The 19,618-nt window shown below is 34.4% G+C and overlaps 2 protein-coding genes across 7 annotated transcripts; one reads left to right on the top strand and one right to left on the bottom strand.

The window, feature by feature from the left end:
• The first annotated feature begins 4,792 nt into the window (after window positions 1-4,792).
• On the top strand, window positions 4,793-7,366 carry LOC140796684 (NEP1-interacting protein 1-like). 4 transcript variants are annotated; one of them, XM_073149762.1, is made up of 5 exons: window positions 4,793-5,030; window positions 5,148-5,299; window positions 5,713-5,760; window positions 6,164-6,334; window positions 6,952-7,366. In XM_073149762.1, the coding sequence occupies exons 1-5, from the start codon at window positions 4,922-4,924 to the stop codon at window positions 7,072-7,074; spliced, it is 603 nt and encodes a 200-aa protein (XP_073005863.1). In that variant the 5' UTR covers window positions 4,793-4,921; the 3' UTR covers window positions 7,075-7,366. The 4 variants fall into 4 exon arrangements, with proteins under 4 accessions (XP_073005863.1, XP_073005861.1, XP_073005862.1 ...); XM_073149760.1 differs by having other exon boundaries at window positions 4,811-5,030; window positions 5,713-5,796; XM_073149761.1 differs by having other exon boundaries at window positions 4,811-5,030; window positions 5,139-5,299.
• Window positions 7,367-8,200: 834 nt separating this feature from the next.
• Window positions 8,201-12,991, bottom strand: LOC140796682 (uncharacterized). Of its 3 annotated transcripts, XM_073149757.1 has the most exons (11): window positions 12,792-12,973; window positions 11,273-11,373; window positions 10,444-10,837; window positions 10,106-10,301; window positions 9,894-9,980; window positions 9,664-9,791; window positions 9,395-9,491; window positions 9,245-9,322; window positions 8,942-9,167; window positions 8,638-8,861; window positions 8,201-8,537 (listed from the first exon to the last, which is right to left on the bottom strand). In XM_073149757.1, exons 3-11 carry the CDS (start codon window positions 10,665-10,667, stop codon window positions 8,499-8,501), a joined length of 1,299 nt encoding a protein of 432 aa, XP_073005858.1. In that variant the 5' UTR covers window positions 10,668-10,837; window positions 11,273-11,373; window positions 12,792-12,973; the 3' UTR covers window positions 8,201-8,498. The 3 variants fall into 3 exon arrangements, with proteins under 3 accessions (XP_073005858.1, XP_073005857.1, XP_073005859.1); XM_073149756.1 differs by lacking the exon at window positions 11,273-11,373 and having other exon boundaries at window positions 12,792-12,991; XM_073149758.1 differs by lacking the exons at window positions 11,273-11,373; window positions 12,792-12,973 and adding an exon at window positions 11,092-11,179.
• Window positions 12,992-19,618: the final 6,627 nt, after the last annotated feature.

The following is a 19,618-nucleotide window of genomic DNA, read 5'->3' as shown; positions in this document are numbered from 1 at the left end:
TCATTTTGGAAGAGAAACCCGAATAGGTATATAGCATTATTCGGCTTTGTTTGGCAAATGATTAAAAATACTTTGTGATGAAGGAAAATTCAGCGAAGAACTTGTAGAAGAAACTTAAGGACAAATTCATAATGAAGAGCATTAAAAAATTTGCTCTATTTGAGGAAGAAGTTTTTTAAATTTTAATTTAAGATTGGAACACTTATAACTAAGCATTTAAACTCTTTCTCCAAATTGCTTGTGAATTTGCAAAATTTAGATATGGGAATATTGAATGAAGACAAAACATTGGCGTTATTGAATTTGTTACCCGATGTATATGATATTTGACTACTACTTACTATATGAAAAATAATCTATTTGCTATGATAATATTACAAATGCTAATTAATATAGCAAGATGGAGAAGTAGGTTTAAACAGACTCTCCATCTAAAGTTTTTACAATAGGTGGTAGATCGAAAATTGGAAAGTTTAGCAAGTGGGTGTATCATCTAGCAGAGACATTTCTGCTAAAGATGAATATTCATATTATTATAATAGAGGGCATTAAAAAAAGGATTATCTGACTTTGAATGGTAGGGATTAGCAGAAGGAAAATGCACATATGGTCGATCATAAAGATGAGTTTGATAACTTGGATTTGGATATTATACTTACCGGTTCATCTATATTATATCAAATAAATGAGTGATTTTTATTTGAGTTGAAGTTTTGCATTTTGAAGGATTGAAGAACAACATAGTTTTTATGTGTAATGAAAATATCTGTAAAATTGAAGAAATTGACATAGTTCGTTTGTAATTGCATGATAGATCAGTGAGAGAGTTGTCAGATGTTTGGTATGTCCCTAATTTGAAGAAGAATCTTATCTTATTGAGTACATCGAAATCTAAAGGCTTCACAATCATAATAAAGGATGGAGATTTGAAAAATTGCATTGCATTACTCTAATTGTGATAAAAGGCCTTTGAAAAATAAAATTGTATTTTTTGCAAGGCAATATTATAATAAACAGACATGGTAATAAATCACGAAGCTTAAATTTGAAAAAGGTGGTCTCTAAGAAAGTTGTAACTTTTGGGAAATCCTCTAACTTGAATCAAGAGCATTTGGAGAAACAACATAAGCAAAGTCTTTTCACAACAGGTGGAGATTAAAATTCCTAGTGCTCCGCCAAAGTCTATTAAAGCAAGGAATTTAAATTTAGAAGACTCAAGTTTATCTAAGAAGAAGACTCGAACTCAAGAAAGTTTATAGAAAGGAAAATCAATTGCAGTTAGTAGGCTGAGAATGAACACCCAGAAATTTGCATGGTGTACTAACAGAATGGCATATGCACTTTTGGTCGTTTACTATGACTATACAATTGCGACTGGAGTCAAAGTCCAACATTGCTCGGACTTGACTAACTGGAATTGGCGTGGTGCACTCACTCGCTTTGCATTGGTGGAGACAATTTGTTTGGCATCTTTGAAGTCTCACCATAGTTAATTGTTTTCAGATAGGATGGTGCACATGCACTTTGCAATGATGAATACATCTCTGCCCCAAGGATTGAAGCACCGCAAGGATTGAGCCATGTTAGAACCCATGCTCGAACTTGGCTCATCTCCTCGTGTGTCGTTGTTATCGACATGGCTCTCCAGCTTAGTCCCATGTGACCTCTAAGCGCCAAAGCTCACCCATAAGCCCACAAAACTCAAGAAAGATGACTTCTCCTCAAGAAGATAAGGCTGGAGATATGGGATAGGGAGATGGGTTATGAGGGCAATAAAGAAATTTATCAAAAAAATTAAAAATATATTATAAACGAAGCCACTTAACTATCTTACTACTATAAGTAGAGGGGCAATTTGATTAATTTATCAATTCCGTCAATGGCATTAGGAAGGTGATGTATTTTTGATAGTTCAGAGTCCGTGTGTACTAAAAAAAACTTCAGACGGCCATTGTTAAAATAAGTGATAGTTCAGGGGTGAAAAAAGAATTAATCTAAATTATAATTAACTCTATAATTTAATCTGACCATCACGCAAACTTAATTACAAAATTAAACTATGCATCCAAAACAGCTTGAAGACAAACTAAAATACCAATTTATAATATAATAGGATCAAATCAAGCTTATATCAAATCCCACAAGACTACCGTTATCAAAGGTCATAAAAGAAGAGTAAGATAAGAGCATGAAATATATAAATATTATTGAAAAATTAACCAAATATTCAGTTATTTATTCCACGCCATTATGTGCCAATTTAAAATGTACCAAATATCTCAAAAATCTTACACAATCGATGCCGTTAGGATTTGAATCCGAGTGCTCTCATACGACATGAGATTTTTTTTAATCAATTAATTTCTATCTAGTTGGCATGAATATCATATATAATAGAAAAGAAAAGATAGTTAGATAAGAGAGATTTGTTGTATGATGAAGCATAGGAATCATATGAAGACATATAGTTTGGATGTAAATATATCACTAAAATAGCACATATTAATTGTGCATATCTAACGGTTTTGATTGAATTCGAAAAAAAAAATACAGGGATCATGAGACTGTGGAATTTGAGCAGGCATTATCGGAGTTGGCACATATCAAATGATGCGGCCTGAACAGACCCACCTAGTGTCAACCCACATTTGAATTTGAATCTAAGTAGGTTGATAATATAAGATTCAACTCTCCCAAGATTTGTACAAAGGCCCACGTTAGGTTAGGACTAAAATGTCATCTGTTAGTTAGGATATCTTGATTTAAAGTGGTATATGTAATAAATTATCCATAGTATGTGATGAGCCCTAGGGATTAAAAACGATTAAGACGTATATTAGGAATCGATTAAGACATATAACCTTTTATTGGTCCCTAGAAGTAATTGCTTTAAGTCTTATCATAACTCTCAATGGCTCATCACCTCTCAAAAGTATGCAAAGTCCTACATATATATTTATGATGCAATTAGAATGTAGACAGGTTTGATGCATTCCAAAGCAAAGTTGAAGGAATTATTTCAATCTGACCACTTTGCTCTACCGACATATGACAAGTAGTACTGGTGAGAGTCCTTCGTTTGCATGCATGCATACATTATTACATGCAGATATTTGGCCCCATTTGAGAAGTGATAGCAACCCAATAACCAACAACAACCCTCTCTCTTTTATAATCTAAATGGTTTAATTAAGGTGGGTTTTGCTCAAATACTGTGTTTGGATTGAGAGAAGAGAAGAGAAGAGAAGAAGAAGAAAAAATTTCTTGTACTTATTATTTGTATATACGAGAGAAAAGATCTAAGAGAAGTAAGAGAGAACATAGCAGCCAACTTATTGAAAAAAATGGGAGGGAGGGAGGGAGGGAGGGAGTTAAAACTTCGATATACAATATTTATTCGTTATTTAACGGCTTAAGTTTTTAGGTTAACAAGTTATCTAAACATAACTTATACCGGTTATAAAATATTTATGGAAATACAATATTTCTCACTTTAATTAACTCCCCAGTTGTATGTCCTTTTCATTTTTGGGCCTCATACAAAGACAAGTACATCAAAATTAAGATGGAGAAATGTAGGGGTTGCTAATGTTATATATCCCTTCATTTGAACACTTCAATATGTGGGTCACTTGATAGGCATCTCAATAGCAAATGAATCCATAGACCAATATGACAACTACTCTCATACCAAAACCAGCCCACTGGATTGAGCTATGTGGTTTCTGGTTTCCAAAGTAATTCTCATGTCCTTCTTAATTGCCATATTGGGGGGGGAGTACCAGGACTAGTTAAAGTCTGTCCCTAATTTTTATACACCCCTAAAATCATTTCATTTCAAAATATAAATACAAGACTAGATATATTTGAAAACCCTTCACTATATCATCAATTTATACAATTTCTTTTCCTTATACTTGCTAATAGTTTTAGAGGATTTAAGATAACTTATATCTAAAAGTTCGCTGAAAGTTTTGAAAGTTTTGAAGTATAATCATGCAAAATATGGGAGGCAGTATGACTATTTTAAGTCCGTTTCTAATTTTTTTTATACATTTAAATTAGTTCGAAACTTAAATATAAGATTAGATATGTTTGAAAACTGATTCGGTAGCTGATTGGATCATCGAATTATATAAAAGTTTCATATAAGTTGCTGCTTTGAAATATCCTTAATCTCGTATTTAGATTTTAAAGTGCACACATAAAATAAATATCTAGAAAGGCTAATTTGGTCAAAAACTCTAGGTATGCAAGCCTACATATGCATGCATATAGAAAATTTTTAATCTCGTATTTAAGTTTTGAAATATAAGACATATAAAATATGAGAGATAGTACGACAATTTTAAGTCTGCTCTTAATTTTTTTTATATATTTAATTTAGTTCAAAATTTAAATACAAAATTTGATATGTTTGATAAATGCTAATCTAGTTGCTGATTGGATTATCAAATTATATAAAAATTTCTTCGTTACACTTGAATTATTTAATAAAAAAACTTAAAATTTTAATATAAGTCGCTAACCTAATAGCTAATTTATATTCAAAAGTTATTAACAGTGTCTCAGCTGTTTTGGAATATCCTTAAAGTGTACACATAAAATAAATATTTAGAAAGGCTAATTTGGTCAAAAACTCTAGGTATGCAGGCCTACATGTGTGTTATATATATATATATATATATATATATGCATGGGATTAGGGTGTTAGTGATTCCCAACTCACCTCTTAAATGCTTCCTTTATAGATCTATATATATGCCCCCCAAAAGTTTTGGGTCATATTGCTAATTTGCTATTGCTTTGCACCAACCTCTCTCTTTGTCTCATTGTCTCTTTGTCTTGCCTTGTTCTCTCTCTCTCTCTCTCTAAAGCTTGTTCTTCTTCCTGTTCCAAAGTGATAAAAGAAGCTTCAGAGATGAATAGCTTTTGGAGGGGGGAGGAGCATTCTTGTCTCTCTTTTGGGCTTTTCTTGCAAGCTTCCAAGAGAGTAGCCTTTGTTAGCCTCACCTGCATCCTTGCATTGTGTAAGCATGAATCTAGCTAGTTTACATATATATATATATATATATATATGTTCATGATCAATTATATCATGTTGGTTTCTTAAGCTGAAATTTCTTTCTTCTTTTTAGGGTTTGCAGGTGGAAGCATTATAGGGTGCATATCAGGGGCTTTGAAAGGGTTGTCGACGGAGACCGGGCTCCTCCACGGCGCCGGAATAGGGGCTATTGCCGGTGCCCTAGTGTCCATGGAGGTGACTGAAGCTTTACTCCAAGGAGACATACTATCCAAGGTTAAATGCACCACTATTGATATGTATAAATATATATATATATATATACATATATTTATTTATTTATTTGTCTTGGTAGGAGTTTAAACAGTGGTCATAACTCTACCTGATATGATATTAATGTTAATGGTGCAGTAGGATATATCCCAAGTAAAACAAAACCCTAGTTCCTCCACTGCACACAGGACATTCTACACAGCTATAGCATTTATAAGACCACTTCAGAAAGGACCACAAGCATTTCCCATACATAAAATGTAGATAGATAGAGAGAGATAGATTAATGAAGAGTGAGAGAAAGGTATTAGAATATGAAATATTAAAAACTCTGATACCATAATAGTTCAGTATTATTATTCTATTATCCACCCTTGGAGTCTATTCTAAGTTTCTAACTATGAATTTTGATGCAGATGGACATCTTTGACAGCCTTCTAAATGGAAAGATTTATAGGGAGTGGGTGAGTCCTGCAATGCTCAAGGCATACCAATGGCAAGTAGGTAGCATTAAACCAACATAATATCTTCCTATATATATATATATATATATATATATATATATATATATATATATTGTTTCTCAAATATTATATTTCCACTATAGTTATTATATTTGCAACTGAAGTCATTAAACTCTTTTAAAAAGATCAATTTGTCAGTTATATCTAATTAATTACTGTTAAAATTGAACTTGAATTATGAATAGGTCTTCTTCTTTTTTTCTCATATAAGTTGTTTAAAATAGTTCAAAAGCTATTTCCTATATAACAAAATTATGATATTCTAAAGTTATTTTAGCAGCAATTATGTCATATAAATATAAAGTTTCATCTCTCAATTTCGAATTTCCCTTCTAACAAACAGATAAGTGCAACTGAATCCAGTTACAATGAGAGTTCAGATATCTTCGATACCAATCGCAACTCCGGTTTGCCGCAGGAGATCATCGACGGAGAGCTGCCGGAGTTCGAAACCAGCTGCAATGAGTGTGTGGATCCCCATGGGGAGATGATATCTTGTGCTGTTTGCCTGCAGGTATTATTCTCTAATAGATAACTCACATTAAATGTCACTGTAAGAATAATTCAATGTCACTGTAAGAATAATGGACCACAATGAATAGCACATGCACTTGAACTAAGTTAGTTCTGAACCATAGTGAGGAGAATAAGATGTTTTACCTGCTATTCATCATTGACAACTACTTCCTAGGTATAAACACTGATCAAGATTATAGGTATATAGAAATAGTATACATAATAATATGAGTAATAAATATAATAAATAGCCCGTAGGCAGCAGATAATTTTATTAATTCCATTCTTAGTTTACAAACTTAATAGACATACGAAAAAACAACAGAAAACAAACATCAAGATCAAAGGGTATGCAAGATTCATGCTTACCTAACTAGCTAGCTTTAGTTTCTTTTCGATCTCGAAAAACACAACCAAAAAAATATAAGTAACCCGACGGCCGCTAAAATTCCACAGCCATCACTCTCGCCTGAACGGAAGGGGGATGGCGATCGGAGATGGAGAAGGCTGAAATTCGACAAACTTATATATAATCACACAAACAAATATGTTAGAATATTAAAAAAATATATCAAAATGTCATAGACTACATCTTTTTTGTTTCTTATTTTGCAGGATTTCAAGGAGGGAGAATATGCAAGAAGAATGCCAGTATGTAGACATTTTTTCCACACCTTGTGCATTGATAGGTGGCTAATGGGACATGCTTCTTGCCCTATTTGTAGGCAAGATATATGAGAAATTACAATTCCAAGAATCATCTCTATATACCATGTGGAATTGCAGGACCATGTACTACTACTTTACCTATAGCTTACAGCAATGTCTATCTAGCAACAAAATTACCATGCAATTTAACCAACCATGTAAGTTGTAAAACTGATATTTGAAAGAAAAAAAAGTGGTATATATTTCCTTACTACTTTACTTCTTTTTATCTGGAGGCTAGTGTTTCAGACATAATACCTTGAACAACAACATATACAATAAACTTCTATCAAATGCATGAGCCTACTACAGAAAAAAGAAGAAGAGCAACACTAGAAATTTAGAAGGATCTCCCTACCTTCCACAAGCCATCATTTGCCAATATGATGAACTCAGCATCCTCATCAACATTTTTAATCGCAACACAGGATCTGAACTAATTAATGTGATCCTTCAGTTCAAATGAGGCAAACAAGTATAATGCAAGTAATAACATATGAATAAATTCTTGAGAGTAATCCTAGGAATAAAAAAGATCCAATAAATGCACACTGAACCAACCTCATTGCTTGTCTTGATGGCTAGGAAGTTGAATAGAAATGAAAATGATGAGAATGAGAAAGAGGAAGAAATAAACTAATAAGAAGAGGCAGAAGAAAAGTATCATAATATATTTCTTCATTAATCTTATAATATTTCATAACTTGAAATAATAAAAAAGTACCATATTTACAAGTAAAAACTACAACATGCCAATTTGGTGCAAACTACTCAAAACTGTTAATTTCTTAGCAAGCAGTTACACAATTACAATATTTGTTAGCTATATTAACTATAGATGTTAAATGGCATTTATATTTTTTATTAAGTTTTTCAAGGTTCAGAAAAAAGTCAAAAAGAGAACCACACTTTTAAAGTCAGATAACATGTATTTTAGTTTTTTATTTTAGAACAATATAATATACTCTATTAGGTAAGTAATTGTTAGGTTAAAATCAATTCAGGGAATGCAATTAATTAATTTCTCTTAAATCTAAGACAATGTTGTCTAATTGTCAGGATTTAAGCTATAACAACAAGACGGTGCTTTAAAGATCCAAATTTCAGATGAAGAAAAAAGGAGAGAGAATACATTTTAGTAAAAAGAAGAATAAAATAAACTAAAATATTCTTATGAATTAGTCTTTTACCAAATATACCTTCACAGGGAGTCTATTTGCAAAAATATCAAACAGATAAGGTTTTCTGCAACAAGGCTAAATACAGGTGGTAATGTTTATCTTTTAACTTAAAACAAATAGCTTTCACTAGACGTCAAGAAGTTGCTAGCTTGTAACATTGCAGTAGATTTCACTAATTTAACAATGAGTTGGAATACATTCCAAAGATCAAACTAGAAATTTACAACTGCATTTGTCGGGTTATTATGAACTGATGCTCCATTGTTTCCCCATTCACAGTCTGATGGTATTGCTTAGCCGGAGAACGACATGCTGCAAAATGCAAAGAGGAAATAAAGGTTATCTTATATGAAAAGGACATGAAAGATTATTTCGGCTTCGTCAGCGTACTGAGTTCTAAACAGATATATACCTTAATCTGTGTCCTGTTGTAAGTGTATGTAATATGTATGAGTTCATCATTGGTCTGTATGACAGCTGGATATGAGAACTCCATACCATGGGTGTCCTCCAATGTCAGCACTTCATTCCAGGAATTGCCATCATCCAAAGAATACGCGACTTTAAGGTCTCCTCTTGAAAAAGTGTTGTATACCAGAAGAAGTTGCCCATCCTTCAGCTTGACGCCATCAATGCCTATCATTGTTAAATTATGTGGAAGGTCAGCAACCAAACATTACTCGATGTTAATTTCGAGAAGAAAAGGGGATTTTGACCTGAATTTGGATTTGGAAGCTCAGTGGGCCGTGCGAAGCTCCAGGTAACTCCCCCATCATTTGATTCTGCCATGCATATCCGACCTATGGTTTCAAACGATCGCAACAACATGCGTATAGCCCCCTTGGCCGTCTGGTAAGGGACTGGTTGAATCACGCCCAGTGTCTCATCTTCAATATGAATAGGGCCATACTTCCTCCATGACCGGCCACCGTCCTTTGTAACCTATACATGGCAAAAGGGAGTGCAAAATATATTTAAAAGTTGAATAAATTCCACATAAAGTTTATCTGAATAGTTACCTCCAGCCATGCTCCCCATGAGTTCCAGCTTTCCACAGATGATCCACAAAGTAGGCAGCCATCATCTAGCAAGATAGGCTGCATTTTGGAAGATGGCATTAGAGAAACATTTGGGAAGACAGAATTAGCTTCTATAACATGTGCATATACCTTGTTCTTGATGGGGCCAAGGATACCAGGTGGGAGTTGCTCTCTCTCTGACCATGTTATACCACCATCCATAGATCGTTTCATGAAACCACTCCACCTAAGCAGAGTTAGATTAGTAACTCAGAAGTGTATTGTATGGGATAATGGAAACTTCACGAATACAACATAACGGATTAAATTGTCAGCTTGAGCTGGCAAAAGAATAGATGCAAATTTCTGATCTAAGGAAGTTATGAGTTAAAGACACTAAGAGAAGACAGAACTCTCACTTTTGAACTTCCTGGCCGATCTTGTAGAAGAGAAGAATCTCTTGTGAGGGAAGCTGGAAAAGAACAGGGTTCCACATGGGGACATCAGGTTCTTCATCAGCCACTACTGGAGGATGCCAGCATCCATCCTACAAATTAAGATCCCCATGTCTATAAGTGACATTCTACTAGATTAAAACAAGAAAATGGAAGAAACAAGAAAAAAGTTGTGTTGGGTGGATCGAACCAACACTGTATCTCTGCAACCAAATCTTCACATCAGGAGCACCTTCATTAGTTCCCCCAAAGTAAGCCACCAAAAATTTGTCCTTCTCAAGCTAACAAAAGAATGCACAAATAGTTAGTAAGTGAAATATTGAACAGCCACAAATTAGAAATCCTTCTTCTGCACACATCTGAAGACATTTGATAGAGTATAAGATGGATCAGAGGTCAAAATAACCTCAACAATTGTGGAAGCATGGCAGCTCTGGAAAGGGGCACTTCCAAAGGGAAATGTGAACTCCTCCTTCACAATCTTCCACTCATTAGTCATGTTGGTGGTATTGTTGATAATGTCATCGGAGCCCTCCCCCATCCTTCGCCCCAGGTTGCTACTACTAAGGCCCTTTGCCTGAACCAAAGCTGACGCCATACTCCTGTCCAAACCTAAAAGGGTCAGACATAGCAGCAGATATCTTTGTCTTTTGTTACTTCATGTACAGAGAAGCATTGCTGGCTTGCATGGAGAAAGGGAGTACAAAAGTATCGTGACTTAAGGCAACTGATAATGAAACTCACCTGTTAAAGAGAAGTGGGCGTCGATTGGAGGTCATGGAGAAGGACATGGAGGATGTGATGACAGAGAGGTAAAGGCCCTTGCGGCCGCCAGAGAACCTTTGCAGCAAATAAGAGGAATAAATAAAGAGAGAGAGCATTCCCATGCCTAACAGCGCCTTCCACACATGACATAACCTGCTGCTACTAGAGTTGGCAGTCATCACCCCACCTTTGTAGTCCACCATGCAATCAGTAGTTTCTTATTTCGATCATGCTACTAATACTAAGTAAATCCAATGGGGTTATCGAAATTGGATAACAGGAAAGCTAGTGGAGATATATAATTACACAAGGAAGCTGATTTTGAACAACTGGATGCAGCAAATTCTGTAACACTTTTAATACTTCACTGCCCCTGCAAGGACAAGTGGACGAAAAGTGAAAAGACGGTCAGAAAGTCATTACAGAAGTTATGAGTTCAAAAAATTTAAAAATAAAAATGGGCATCACTGCTTATGGCTGAAGTAAGAACTCCAGAAGTTATTTTAGAAACATAGTCAACAAAAATGCCCAATCCTAGACACCAAATGAATCCGATACCACTTCTTGTTACTGTCTAAACTAATTTAGAGAATAGATTTCAGAAACATAGTATTTGAAAAACTCAACTTGTAACCATGCATGTGGATTTGCAGCTCTTGCCATCCGAACTGGCAAGTGTTTTTAGCATTACAGAACTGCTCATTATTGCCATATTCTGTAACAACTTGTCTTGTAGTTTTTAGCAACTCAGAAGGAAAAGGATAAGACTGTTAAGTTTTCTATTCCATACTAGATTTTTGGCACTTACTACGAGCCGCTACACATGTCATTCCCCAAGGGTCAAGACCCTATAACTGATGTTATGACAACAGCTGCATACACATTTTTTTTGACAAAAAGGCCACAGCCCTGTTTCATGGAAATATAATTAATTCAGTTAACCTCCATCAGACCATCACAGAGATTAAAATATTTCCAAACACCAACAGCACATAACCTTGCATAGTATATCAACCCCCTACCAATCAAACATAACCAACAACAAGCAAACCAAAAAAGGGGTCGGACCTTATATAAATGCAAGGCCTTCATCTGATATCTACATCTGAAACACTCCACACATTAGAATCTACCAGTCTTGCTAGGTAATTATTCAAAACAAATTCCATAAAAAGAATAAAATGAGAAAAACTTAGGGGGATCTACTTATAATTTGAAATTTATATTTTTTTTCTTTTGTGAGTTACTACAATGGATGAACTGCTTCACTAAGAAATGGCACCAATGTGGCATCAAATATTATCTGGTACAAGTACAACAGATGCACCAATTTGCAATCTTCTATATTGTTTGATTTCATAAGCAAGTTTAAACAAAGGATATGAAAAGTACAGGCTTTCAGCTCTTGTCCTTCCAAGAGATGGTCTGCTCAACAGATTGCTTGTCATGCTGTGCCAATCCTTGTTTCATAATAGGTAGGCTTACTAATTATTATATTAATCATTTTCATGCATGAGCTCTATACAAGTAAAGTATTGTTGGTCCTTTTCTACCATAGTTGTGCTTCTCAAGAGTTTCTCTATAAACCAAACTCCATCATGTGTTGTTCCAGTACATTAACACATATGAAGGTCATGAGAGAGGAAGCGAATATGTAACCAAAGGACTTGTCATAGTGCACACTTACATCTTTGGTTCAGTTCAAGGAAACAACCTCTCTAACATTGGAATGAGGTTGCCAACATGTTACTCTTCCTAGACCCTATATTATCCCGAGCCTCAAATAATCCTTGTTGTATTTTAACCATTTGACTATGAATATCAAAATACATTAAAGAAAGAAAACCCCTTACATAGCACATTTGTTACAGGGCCCCTACATTGGAAGGCAGGTTATGGAGAAGGGATACATATATAAGTAGGTATGATACATTAAGGATACATACTGTACTTATAACAGATCTATTTTCTGTATGCTTGTATTATAGTTGATTTTTGTCATAACAAATTGCTGGTTAGTAAGCATCAAGAGCAAAGAGGAGTAAATTGATTTAAGCATAAAATCCTAACACGAGACTTCTTCAAATTAACAGATCATTTCTAATGTAGTATCTATTACAGATAGACCCTTACCAACTTAGTAGGAACCTTTAGTTTGGCTTTTCTTTATACTCCTAAAAGTATTCAAGAAGCATCCTACAAGTATCCTTCTTTCCTTCTTGCTTGACTGATCGATTTCACTACCACGACTACTAATTAGCTACAAACTAACCAACAAAACCGCAAAAGTTTCACCGTTTGATCACAAAATTGCTACTACTAAGTACCTGGAAAGGAGAGGTAGAACCCAGCCGAACAATCTCCAGAGGAATTCTAAACTACTGCGGCGATCTGAGAGGAGAGATAGATTGGAGATGGGAAGAGAAAGAAGGGTTTGTGAAGGGGGAGGAGAAGGACAGTGGGCGCTCCTGCCCGCAGTCAATGAGATACTTGGGAGCGGAACGAACGCATCCCACCTCCACGGGTTAATATTCTTGTCCTTTTCTTTTCTTTTCTTTTTTTGTCGGGAATTGATCGAAAAACACACCCACTGGATTTTTTTTAGCCCAAATCCAGCCCGGCCCAGTCCTTCTTCACGACCGACCGGTTCGGGCTGGGAGATTTCTAGTCTATCGGCCGGGCCGGATGTCCGAGTTTTGGATTTTTTTAGATTATTCGGGAGAGCTATTAGTCTATCTTTGAGGGAAAAAAAAAAGAGAAACTTGTATATAACATTCTGTATTTTAATTAAATTGTTATTTACACTCTGTATTCTTATTATTTATAAATCGAGCTTTATGATTTAGGGAATATGTGCAGAAAATATCTTGCCGCTAGATCAGTTCGTTAAAATATCTTGCTGCTAGATCAATTCGTTAAAATATCTTACCGCTAGATCAGTTCGTTAAACTTAAATTTTATTAAACTTAGGTTTTTACGGCATCTCTAACCAGACTCTAAAACTCCAAATTTGGAGCCCGGTGAAACTCTAACCGGGCTCGAGCTCCTCGAGCCCCATTTAAAAATTTGGAGCCCGGCTCCAATACTATTTAACTTTTAGAAATACCAATTTTGCCCTACAAAAGTTTAATTCAAAAATTTTAATTCCGTTTATATCATTTATTAAATAATTTAATTAATTAAACTGAATATATAATTAGTTTTGCTAACCAATTTTTAATAAAAATAGTACCATTACAATGCCCTAATTCTAAGTTAATTTTAATTTTTAATTTTTTATTATTTATAAAAATGAGTCTAATATTTTATTATTTATAAAACAAATATTTTTGTTATTACTTAAAATCGATGTGTCCTAAAATATATTACTCAAAATTATTTTTCAATAATATTAAAATACATTAGATATGAAATACATAAATATTTCAGACATGAAATACATCAAATAAAAGTTACATTAAAAAAAATTATATTCCTTCATTTCTGTGCCTCTACCATAAGTGTTCAATCAGTGCATTTCGAATCTCACAATGAGACTCTCTATCTTGGATCTTTTTATTTCAAGTAAGAAATCATTGAAATCGTTCATCATCATTGTTTTATAGCTTTTTAACTAGTGGTCGAGTAAAATCAACAATATCAGGTTCCTCGTCTCGTTATTTTGTGTAATGTAATTTCCATGTGTTTAATTAAAAAATTACTTCTGAAACTATTGGATATTAGTCTTATTTTAAAGATCTCGATGAGAGTTTTCTAACCATATATTTTTATTAAAAAATAATATTACTAAGAGAAACTATTAAGTAATTTAAAATAGATAATATAAATATTTTATTCTTTATATTATTATTTTTGGTGCATCGGTTGGTGATGCTCTCATTTGAGCGCTGTTTTCATTGGCTAATGCACCAAACATTGCATGTAACTTTATGATTTCCAGAGCGGAGACCACCAGTTATTTATTCTCCAATAAAGAAAAACTTTATATATATATTCGGGATCCAAAAAAACTATGTGGGTCCGGATTGGTTCACAAATTGACTCAAGCCCTATCTTCACCTATTATTTAAGATTAGCACATTGGAAACAAAAACAACTTACGATGCAATAATTGACAAATTTACTTACAAAAATAATAACAGATTTTTACAAATCACACCCTATATCGACCGAGTTACTACATAACCCTACTATTCTATCTCATTTTCTATATCCCTCCACAAGTTTTCCCACCTACTTCCTCTCATTATCGTGTCGTAGTCGTCGCCGCCACCACTTTTCCTCATCTTCCCCCTTCCTCTCCTACTTTTCTTCTTCTTCTTCTTTTTTGGGAAGAAAAAAAAAGAAGCAGAGATAATTTAAGTATTTATAAATAATTTTGTATATTAGAATAAAATATTTTTTTTCTTCTAGTACCGTCTAAATTAACTAAGAGTGTTAAATGAGAATTATTGAAAAAAAAGAAGGGTTGGGTTACAAAATTTTAAAGATAGAGTGTGAATCACAAAATATATAAAATATAAGATATAATTTGTCAAAATCCCAAATAATAATCATAAAATTCATTGAATTTTTTTTTAATAACTTCTTGTTCATTATTACGCGTTTGGTTTGGAATTTTTTACCAAATCGGTAATTTTTAAAATTTTATTTACCGGAATAGAAGACACCTCAAACTTAATACCAAACATCTATTTAACTGTAGCCCTAAGTAAGAATCTAAATTATTAACATTTTACTTATATAAAAGTAAAATGTTGATCATATCAGCATTTGAGGATCAACGTTATTAAAAATAAAATTATATTATTAAAAGTAAAAATTCAGCACTTTACTATAAAAAGAAATATATATATATATATATATAATAAATAGTTTAACATTTTATTGTTAAAAATGCTAAATTATTTGGTGCTTTATTAAGAATTGAACTACTCAATTTTGTGAATCATAATTTTGTAACCAATAGTCCATGTTAGACATATGATATGCCACTATGAAATGAAAGAAAAACAAATTTAATGATTTTGATTGAAACTTAATCCGACCTGAAATAATAAAAAATATAGAAAAACATAAAGAAAAGAAATTATAGACGTCATAATTTTGTGCTAATATGACTCGGTCTATATTGGCTCCACTCACGACATTGGGTTCATTGGGATGAGCCTATTTATCTAGTTGATTTTTGTTTGAAAAAATAAAAAGATCTTTACCGGGGCGTGTTCGAATGCAGAGACCGTGTTTGAACACAGGGATCGCGTTCAAACGCAAAGTCCGCGTTCGAATGAGCCATGCGAACATCTATACGCGTTCACAAAAACAAAGAACGTAAATTGTGCATTTGAACACATGCACGCGTTTGCTACGATAAGGAACTGTAATTCTGCGTTCGAACGCACCGCACAAAAATTATTGATTTGTTAGGATTTTTTAACTTAGTTGATGGATCCCTATGGTGAGCATCTATAAATATGTGAAGGAAACCTTAATTGGAGTTTATTGATAATTGAAAACAACATTGTGCCTTTATCTTCTTCTCTTCTTGCTCTAGCTATTGGCACCCTCTCCCACTTTTTTCCTTCCACCACCTAAGTCTTTGGTCAGCTTCCTCTAACTTTTAATCCCCTCTTCTACAACAACTTCTCCACCTTCACACTAAAGAGTTAACATTGCACCTATCTAGCCATTGAAGGGCTATCAAGCTAGAGTTTATCTGACATTCGGCCACTATTAGGTTGATATCTTAAGATCTAGCCAACCAAACTCTACGATCCTGGATTCGTTGGAAAGCTCTTTTTAAGGGAAACAATATATCCAAAATTCAAGAAGATCTATTAATTAGATTATCCGCAGTTTTCTTCGAAAGTCACGTTCTCAATCGAGTCCAGAACTGTTATGAATCGGATCAAACGGGTTCGTAACAATTATCCATTTTAATCATGTGAAGATATAGAAAGATCTATAAGTTGGAATCATGTGATCATTCCTCCTAGCTAATTGCGCTCAGAATCACAAAAAAAAAGAGCATAGCTCCTACAAAATTTTTTTTTTCTTTCAGTCTATTTTTTGATGAAACGCTAAATTGTTCAACATTTTTTAAAATACTGAATATTTTAACATCTTATAAAATAAACTTTTTAGCAATTTATCTAAAAGTAAAATGTTGATTTTATTTGTATTTTTCATGGGACTACAAAAATACATATCCATTTTGATATTAAGTCTAAAAAAGAGACTATTTTGACATAAAAAACTCTTTGGTTTGCGATAAAAGAAAATTCTTGGGTACTTTTAAAATTGTGTCTATGATCTAGTAGGATAATTTTAGATTAAAATAATATTATAATAATTATTTTTGATGCGATTTATAGTTGAACCAGAAGTATAAATAAAAAGTGAAAAATAAACTCAAATACCTTTGTCTGACATATATTTTTAAATTAAAGTGTTTTTAATTTTTAAATATACTGACAAGACTGCCAATTTTGTGGATAGTTGTTATTCTATCTAGTTGCCTAGTTGAGGACAACTAGTTGCATGTTTTATTAGAATAAGGGGGAATTGTGGAATAACCTTTAAACTCATTTAGCTATGCCCATTTTCTATACTTGCATCAGAAAGCATATACTCTTTGCTCATCTTTCTTTAGGAGCACGCCATCAATCATTTGACTTGGGCTATGAATATTTTTTCATTTATATTCATCTCTGAGGTTGATTGTTGACACATCGATCCATATTGGCTCTATTTGCGACATTGAGTTTATTGGAATGAGCATATTTATCTAGTTAAGTTTTGTTAGAAACAATAAAAAGATTTTGCCGAGGCGCGTTCGAACGGGAATGCGAACGCTTGCACACGTTCGCAAAAATAGAGAATGCAAATTGTGCGTTTGAATGCACCACTATGAAAATTGTTGGTTTGTTAGGGTTTTTTAATTTAGTTGATAGGTTCCTAAGGTGAACTTTTATAAATATATAGAGGAAACCCTAATTGAGGTTTATCTTTGATAATTATAATTGGCTTTGGCCATTATCTCCTTCTTAACTGTCTTTAGCTATTGACATTATCTTATTCCTCCCTTCTTCTACCGCTCACATCTTTAGTATGCTTCCTCCAGCTCCTAACCCTCTTCTTCTACAACAACTTTTTCCCCTTCACACCAAGGAGTTACCCTAGCATCTATATAGCCATTGGAAGGCTATCAAGCTAAGATTTCATTGACCTTCGACCACTGTTTGCTTGATATTTTGAGATCTAACCATCCAAATCCTATGATCTTGGATTCGTTGGAAAGCTCTTTTAATAGCGACAACATATCTAAAATTTCGGAAGATTCGTCAGTTGGATTGTTTGCAGATTCCTTCAAAAGTTTAATTGAGTCCAGAACCATTGCGGTTCGGATCAGGCCAATTCGTAATAATTGTTGATAGATATAGAGCATGAAAGCAACCATTTAAGAAATGTACCTTTCAGTGACAATTTAAGCTATACTGGTGGTATAAATACTTTATGTGATACAAAAAGTCATAAATTTAGAATATATTATAGCAAATGGCTAAAATTAGTGGATAAACTAGGACGAAGGAGAGATGGAGATGATAATTAATTGAATTGATGTTTTTTTAAAAGGATAAGATAATAATTAAATTTTGTTGGTAAATATATCAATTTGATCCCAGTTCTAATTTTATAGCTCGACCAAACATAGAATAAGAAAACAATATAACTCATGTTGTGCTCGGGTTACGTGCGGTTTCAACTTAATCAACTAACATGGGCCCACATGGTCGTTTTACCGGTCATCGTCAAGCTTGTACTCAGGCTCAAGGTCATGCTCATGGGCCCTAAACTAGTTCGTACAACATGGTCAAACCGATTTGCAAAAATTTGGCTTGTTTTAGGATTCATACACTTCATCCTCTTCTATGCGCATAACTAAACCCTAACCCTAGGGCTAAATTTGAGATTCAACATAGGGGCGCTGCTGCATGTTGCATAGGGGGCAGCGATGGCTGGGTTTGGTCGTGGGTCATTGATAGTTAACCTACGATTAGTCCTCTCAACGATGGAACGCCGACATACGGTGATGAAGGGAGATTATTCTCCACGAGCTGGGCAAGCCAAGCCACCACGACACCGCTGTGGCAGTCCCCATAGGCCCTAGCAGCTGCGAGTACCCTCATCTCCACTACAAGGGAGTTGTGATGGTGGGCCAAACCAGTGGCCAATGCATCGGCGAGATGACTCTTAGTGAAGGCTGTAGTGTAGTAAGGCATCGCACTTGGCCCTTTGATGCTTGCCAACAGCTGCAGAGTCCATTGCGAGCTTACAGTCAACTAGTGGAAGCTGACCGTGGTCACTAGTGATTACCGGCGCGCCGACCCCGAAGCTATGAAGCTTGAGTTTGTTGTAGTGGAGAGAACCACCGCGGGAATTCTGCTGACCTGGCTCAAGTGTAAGGGTCTCACAGAAGGGACCAAGCATCGTTGTTAGGGCTGAGGTTGCTTAGATCGCCGTTGGTGAAAGACTAGTTTTCAGACTCTAATTTCTTCTACAATAGGGGAAGATGACATTGGTCCCTATGCTAGTGGATGCCATGGTGTCAGGTTAAATCCCCTCCCCACCTCCCTTCCGAATTGAAGGTAATTAACTCATGGACGGCGGATGCAACATGGTCGGCGACGTTAGTAGCGTGGGGTGATTGTGTTGTAAACCACATTTGTACTTTTTCCATGCTTCGCCTTCTCTACCAAGGGAAATAAAAAAGTGTAATAAATTTAAGAGACAATATATTGGTCATTTAAAACAAGGGTCGAAAACTTAGCCCAATTGGCTTCTTTCTATCTTCTCAAGAAATTTGAATCATATCTACCGGCGTGAATCCAAAGCGCTAAAATAAATTTGTTTTAAAAAATATATTTCCCCTGAAATTCTTTTCTCCATTCGAGAGAATCATTTTCCTAGATATTGAGAGGTTTCTTCTTGCAAATAATTCCTACCTTTTGTGCTTATTGCAAGAACCACTTTCCTGTTGCAACTTTTACTGTTTTACAGAGACGGAAGATGCTTAATGAAATATGTCTAAAACGTCGGTAGTCATTTGCAAAAATCCCAAAATTAATCCGAAGAAACCACGAAGACATGCTTC

Source organism: Typha latifolia, chromosome 10 (assembly GCF_019914945.1).
Source record: "Typha latifolia isolate L0001 chromosome 10, TyphaL0001v2, whole genome shotgun sequence".
NCBI lineage: Eukaryota > Viridiplantae > Streptophyta > Magnoliopsida > Poales > Typhaceae > Typha > Typha latifolia.
Note: the sequence above shows the minus strand (reverse complement) of the source record. Positions and strands in the feature narration are given on the sequence as shown.